The following is a 7,077-nucleotide window of genomic DNA, read 5'->3' on the forward strand; positions in this document are numbered from 1 at the left end:
CCAAGAGGAAACTCTTGTTCTTCAAAGATTTAATCACCATCGAGAGAGGGGTTAATCTATATGAATTGTATGGTGAATTTGAGAAATGAACCACATAGTTCAGTTTAGAGTTCATCCTTTCATAATCTCCTTAATCAATACACTTTGGTTGGTATGTGAGATGTAACCTCCCTAAGTTGAGATTCTGGAAATTGTGTGGCTTGGATTAGAAATTGAGCTTCATCTCTTCTCATGAACAATTAGATCACGAGAGTGGCAATTGGTACATTCTGTCTCTTTATTTCTTGCTCTTATGCTCTTTAAATTTCTGCAACCTTTACTTTCTTGCAATTTACTTTTGATGTCATTTAAGTTTCTTGCAATTTAAGTTTCCATTATTTACTTTCGGTCATTTTAATTGCTTTCCTTACTTTAGTTCTTAAAATTTCTTGTCATTTAATTCTTTGCAATTTCTTTTAAGCATTCAAATCTCATGAAATCAAAACCATGTTTGCTTGACTAAATCTACCATTTAACTAAAGTTGCTTAATCTACCAATCTCCGTGGGATCGACCTCACTCTTAGTGAGTTTTATTACTTGATACGACCCGGTATACTTGCCGGTAAATACGTGAATTCTTAATTTTTACGTATCAAAAGGCGAAGCTTGGTTGAAGATGAGGAATGCAGTGCAGCCGACTATGGTGTTTGGCGAAGAAGACGTCTTCCAGATGTGAACCGGGTGGGTGGGCTTCGGGTATCTGTCAGGTCGAGTTGCTGCTACCCACAACCCAAAAAAAATTGTCAACTTGACACTTAATTGCACACATCATTAAAATGTCTAGTGATTTTTGGACTATCGAATTCCGTCACCTTATATCTCGATCTTTATTGTGCATTATGAGTCATAACTCGACTTTATTTATCTTCATTTTAAGTTTGTAACAGACTATCTTAATAACCATTATTCTGAGTTAATGATTAACGGTCATAACATCAACTCTATTAATCAGCCCTATGCTTTTAAAGGCACCAATTTCTATCTCAAAAGGACGACATTCCACATAATAAGTTCTATTTCATGTCTAATATTCTATATTCATAGAATTATTACACACACATGATAAGTTCTATTTCATGTTTAACATTCTATAATCAGAGTTCTTATACCTCTTAAATACTTACTGACTTAAGCATCGGAGTGTTTTTTGTAGGTACCCACTTATTGTATTTTTTGACGTTTGAGTTATTCTCACTCTATTAAAAAAAGGCGTATTACAATAGCCCAAGAGACGAATTATACCTCAAAAGTTTATCCACACAAGAACACGGACATTTTCATTTTTGAGAATAAAAAATATATTTAACCATTTGAAAGATTAAAGAACTAATTTGACTTGAATTGAAAATTTCAAAAACCGTTTTAAATATTATCTCTTAAATTATTTTATATAAGTAAATTGACCAAAGACTAAACATTAATATAAGAAAAGGGAATAGAAAGTTTGGCTGTTCTGGACTCTTAGTTATCTTTTGTTGATGGTGATTTTATTATTCTAATGATAACTTTTCTGATTGTATTGCTCGGATAAATTAACCATAAATAAATCAACGACAGGCTTTGTTTATTGAGGAAATGGATTCTTTACAGTGGAAAAAACACTTAGAAAGAATAAAGTGTGATCTTTCATTTTTAATTTTTTAAGTGGGACCAAAATTAAATAGAAAAAAATAATAAAAGGTTAAATTAAACACTGGACATTATCCAATTTTTTTCACTGGAGATGATCCACTCTCATTTATTGATAGGCTTTGTTTATTGAAATTTAAATGATCTAAATTGAATTTTTGTTTCTTCCCTTTCTGTTTAATCTTCAATTAAATATGATTAAAATAGAAATAAATTTTAGTCTTATGGTCATCCATTTTTTAATCACATAACCTATGCAAAAATATCCTGTTCAAAATTAAAGATTTTAATATTTTCATTTACAATATTAGTAATCAAATAATATTCAAAAACCCTGTGCCATTACAAATTAAAGCTAACAAGGTGATGCATACATTGACAATAGTGAATATGGGGAACAAAGATGTTATTGAATTCTCTTAATATAAGTCCAAGACATGAAAACAAAATTGTTTGAACTTTGATATGTTACCCCTTAACACAGGCAATTTATTCCTAACTATTTCCCTTTAGGGAACACATGTTTTAAAGATCTCGTAATACTAGAAAGACAAAAAAAACAGACAAAACTTATCTTATTTAATATTCATTAATTATTACAAGTTATGATTGTTTTTTACTGATTTTTTTTAGTTACCAAACATTTATGTTTGAAGATCCCCATGAGAAAAATGCTCCAGTAACTTCCAAAAATGTTCCAACTTCTTCCCAGTGCTTCAGTAAGACATCCATGCTGTTTTAGTATCTGCATTTGACATGGCAATTGCAAAACCTGAATCTGAGTGAGTGAGTTTCTCCAGTAGATCCTGGACTAGGTTGCCTACTATGTAAGAAATCCCTGAGGCCACAAGCGCCATAGTAACATAGTGTGATGCAGTTTTAATGTAGGCTTTTGGTTGTGGTTTGGTGTAAACTTTGCCAATGGCAAGAAGAATCACGCATAGAAGCGAAGCGGTTACAACTGCCGCGAGCTTCACTTCGGTATAGTAGTTCTTGTTGATCAGGACACCATAGACGATGATGGGGATAGAACCAAGGATTAGGAATGATAGAACAGCCACTACAACATGAAGCAAGAAGTTTGATCTACGTCCTAGTAGTTCTTGATATCGATCGTTTATCTCCATTTGGTTTGTTCCGGATCCGGAGTGATCATCTTTCAATTCCCAAAGCTGAGGACAAGAATAAATTATTGGTTAAGTGGATGGAAATAGAATAGGATTGAAAATCCAAAGCCAAGACATGACATCATGGTTTGAAGTAGCATTAGATTAAGGTGAACACTCTTCATGTGAAATTCATAGTTGAGAGCAGTTAGATGATAATTTAGTTAAATTTGTCAAATCATCTAATAATTTTCAAATATCAACTTCCTATGGAGACAACTACATGCAAGTTTTTACCTTAGAATAATTAAGATTAATTACGTGATATATGCATGAATCACCACTTCTTTAAAAAAAAGGTTAGTCTTTCGGATAGAGGCATACAACTGATCTTACATCTAAAACTTCCTCTTACGACCAAGTCTTTTTTTAGATTTTTAAGTGTTGAATTCAATTCATATCATAACAGTAAAAAAAAAATCAATAAAACCAAAGGAAAACAAAAATAAAAACTACTACTTTTCTTGAAAATTACATTTTTATATTTTCAGTAGTGCTACGTTACCAACTTTTTATCTGCCAAAATCTGCCAATTTGAGTTGGGCTGGACATGAAGCCCATCTACTAAATAAAACCACATCTAAATTAATCATGGTTTAATCTTAATTTATCACGTGTTGGTAATAGTTGGCAGACTCTCTCTTGGTAACGTATACTTTTCCTTATATTTTTCACTTCTTTCTCCTAACACCATAATTAATATTAAATTTTAACCGGAATCCTAAATTTGTTTACTTTATTCAGTTTTAAATGTTATTTATACTTTCTTATGCTAGGAGTTGTATTAGATATAAAACCTTACCAACAACTTAGGTTTTTGGGAGAGACAATACATATATCGAGGAAAGAAGAATTGCTTTATTTATTTTCAATACATACTACTTCTAACACATCATTTCAACTACCATATCATATATGGTGCAGAACTTTTTACTTTATTTATTTTCTTTTTTTTTCTGATGAAATGTGGTGCAAAGATACTAATTAGACAATAAAAAAGTAATTGTTGACGATGGCTAACGAAATTTAATGTCAGGATTATGAAAAGAGAGAGAGAAAGAGCACGGAAGCATGTAAATTTTATTAAGGCCACTTACATTGTTACCAAGGATGACAAGTCCACCAACCAGATTTGCCAATCCCAGTGCAATGATATTCACTGCAACATACACAAAAATTAACTAAATTCATCAGCTTTCAGAATTTGAAGTAAAAAATCACAAATTTGCATTAACCTTCATAAGTGTGGATAGTAATAATCCTAGCAGTTCAGCTAACCTTATATATTTTTTTCTGTTTCTTTCTAAGAAGAACAAGCTTTAATTCCTATACAAATCTCTATTAATCTATTCCAAAATACTAAAGTATTAACTGATCTTCACTCTTGAAAAGGGAAGGTTCGGACGCGATCACTTACACGGGGCAGTACCAGAACCAACTGCAGATGTCACAATTCCAAGACTAGTTATTGATTCAACTAAACCACCATACACAATACTTTTGAGTATTTCCCATTCTTTCGGTTCACCAATTTCAGCCATTTCTTGTTCACCAAGGCTTGTGGTATGCGAGTCAGCAATAATCGCAGCTTCAACTGGAGCATGATCTTCTGTCCAAGATGTTGTGAATTCAACTGCTTCTTGGTCAACAACTACTATCACATCACCACCACCTGTACCATAATAATAACAATTATGGTAAGCAAAACTGTAAGAGTTCTTGTAGGAAACTCCAATAAGCAAGAAACAATTGAAATTGATGACTAACCAATGATAATGTATTTAATGTACATACCCTTATTATTTTCTTTCCCATTTAATATAGGATCTTGTTTTGATGGAATTATAGCATCAATTGCAGAACCTTGATTGTAACTAGCTACATCACTGGCAATCCATTGAACCAGTGCTTGTGTTCCTTGCCTCGGAGAAGAATAACTAGCTACTTCTCTTGGTGACTTATCCAGCAATGGAGTCAACAATGTTGTAGGATCCGGAAATTTAGGCTTCCCATCATAAGAATTGAGAATGGAATCTTTAGCTGGTTCTCTACCATTAAGATGTATTTCAGTAGCAGCTGCTGCTACCGAAACACTATCATGTTCCGAAAAGCTCACTGGCAAGGTACTATCTGCTTCAGAGTTATTAAGTGAAGTGAGCATCACTACATTGAATAAGGAATGAAGTAACAGAATTAACAATATAGTATACCAGATTCTACAGATGACAAATCATTCTGAAACAATGAATCAATCAATTTTTTATCAGTCGATCGCTTGTTCCCTGATACAGTATTGGACTTGATGCTATTTTCAGTCCACGGTTCAGTTTTCGCAGCCGAAGCTGTATCCGCAACTGGAGCTTCTGGAAGACCATTTACAGAGGAAGTTTGTATATTGGAGGTAGCCGGCGTTGAGTGATGCTGCTCGGTGCGAGTAGTTCTAGAATGTTCAATGGAAGCATCACCTTCAAATGCATAAAAAATGCAAGCAATTTAATTGAAGTAAGAAAGAATTATTATTTTTTCTTTTTCAAAATAAATCAGTCTTGAGTGAAAACACTGCAAGCTAAGTGCACAAATTTCTAGTATCTCTCGGTAGAAATATAAGAGTTTCTGATAAGAGTGAAGAAAAGGAAATTAAATCACAAGGAGAACAGATAATTCTAGGTTTTATACTATGCTTCATGAAACAATTTGTCATATCTGTACAAGTCTGAATAGTAAATGTGTGTAGAAATTGCCTCATTCAATGTTATTCATGTGTCAGTGTAAAAGTTTCTTTAAGAATCATAGTGAGCAAACCCTGTAGCTGCAGATCTCAAATAAGAACTGAAATATAATTAAAAAAGATGAATGAAAGCCTTGCTTACTAGTTATTTTCCCTTTATTTGGGGTAAATAGAGAGAATAGCCAATTTGATTTGGAGCTTGTTGACACATTTGAAGAATTTTGTGAATTGGATGCAGGTATACTCGAAAGATTTTGCGACTCGGACGAAGGTATACTCGTATAATTTTGGGGAGTAACATGCTCGCGGGCGCTACCAACATTGCGGAACAGATTGAAGCATCTTCCTGTGAATGACATCATTAACTTCACATAGATGATAGGCTTATAATCATCACATATCATGCAAGATATTAAAAGACCACACTTAAAATGAACATATGTCACCACTAGGAATGAAGAAACTGAAGCATGATAAACATCTAAACACTTCTGGTTCTCTTTCACCATTATAATCATCATCAGGTTGCTCTTCACTAACAATTTCAGTTGTTGCATTTGGTTGATCTCCTTGGTTGACTTCTTGTGCAACACTTTCGACCGGCTTAGAGATAACTGTATCGACCAAGTTATGACACTCTGCCTTGTTTTCTAAATTAGGAACAGTCCTTTTCCTTTTCTTGAGGATAACCCTTTTAGTAATGCAAGAATGGCAATTAGGACAAAACAAGTCATGTGTCTCTTGTTTTTCCAATACAGCTTCAACATCATAATCTTTCAGTTGGTCAATTTCTTCTTTGATCTTAGGATCTTCCTTTTCATTAGTTTCTTTATCATCAAATTTTGTGACATATGTAGCTTGTGATTCAGATGAACTGGTAGGGACTTTGTCATCCGCAGTTTTTGTGTATCCATTGTTGACTTCGTCGGATATACCATTGGGAATGACTGCATCTTCTTCCACATGATTTTTTGGAAGAACTAGTCCAGCATGGTCACCGTTTTTAGATCCATTAACTTCATTACCTGCAATTTGCAACAGTTTTAGACTAAAATTTAAACTGAATTGTTAAAAAACATACAAAAGTACCAAATGACAAAAGTCAACAACATGTCTAAGAAACTAAAACAATGTCAAAATTTGCATTTTCAGGACATTCTAACAACAACAAAGGTTTCAAGGAAACAAAGAACTGAAACTCCAATCATGTCATTCAGCGAAATATGGATAGAAGTCGCTTCAAGGTCCCGGCAAGTCGATACAGAGAATCTATCTTAATATGGCATCGAGAACTGCTGACTGTGTACTCTACATATCTTGCCAGCTACTGACCTTTAGTTTCACAATCAAAACCTAGTCCATGTCCAGTCAAAGTTTTGAGATTCATCAGCAAGTCAGGGTACTCATTAAGGTTGGAAATAGGCACAGTCCAAGGACTGTCGAACCACTTGGTCCATGTACAGTGGTGGCATTTCCACATTCCTTCATCCATGAAAAATTGATGAAATATACAC

The 7,077-nt window shown here is 33.7% G+C and overlaps 1 protein-coding gene across 2 annotated transcripts in view; it reads right to left on the reverse strand.

The window, feature by feature from the left end:
- Positions 1–2,060: 2,060 nt before the first annotated feature.
- The window catches only part of LOC107458497 (membrane protein of ER body 2), a 6,069-nt gene continuing 1,052 nt past the window's right edge, over positions 2,061–7,077 (reverse strand). Inside the window, exons 2-8 of one of the 2 annotated variants that reach the window (XM_052252005.1) lie at positions 6,010–6,588; positions 5,706–5,909; positions 5,046–5,300; positions 4,630–4,965; positions 4,253–4,507; positions 3,933–3,994; positions 2,061–2,841 (exon numbers count right to left, since the gene is read on the reverse strand). In XM_052252005.1, coding sequence (XP_052107965.1) covers positions 2,386–2,841; positions 3,933–3,994; positions 4,253–4,507; positions 4,630–4,965; positions 5,046–5,300; positions 5,706–5,909; positions 6,010–6,588 — 2,147 coding nt within the window. In that variant the 3' untranslated portion in view covers positions 2,061–2,385. Of the gene's footprint in view, positions 2,842–3,932; positions 3,995–4,252; positions 4,508–4,629; positions 4,969–5,045; positions 5,301–5,705; positions 5,910–6,009; positions 6,589–7,077 lie in introns of both variants that reach the window. The other variant, XM_016076709.3, reaches the window with a different exon arrangement.

This window comes from Arachis duranensis, chromosome 7 (assembly GCF_000817695.3).
Source record: "Arachis duranensis cultivar V14167 chromosome 7, aradu.V14167.gnm2.J7QH, whole genome shotgun sequence".
Classification (NCBI taxonomy): Eukaryota; Viridiplantae; Streptophyta; class Magnoliopsida; order Fabales; family Fabaceae; genus Arachis; species Arachis duranensis.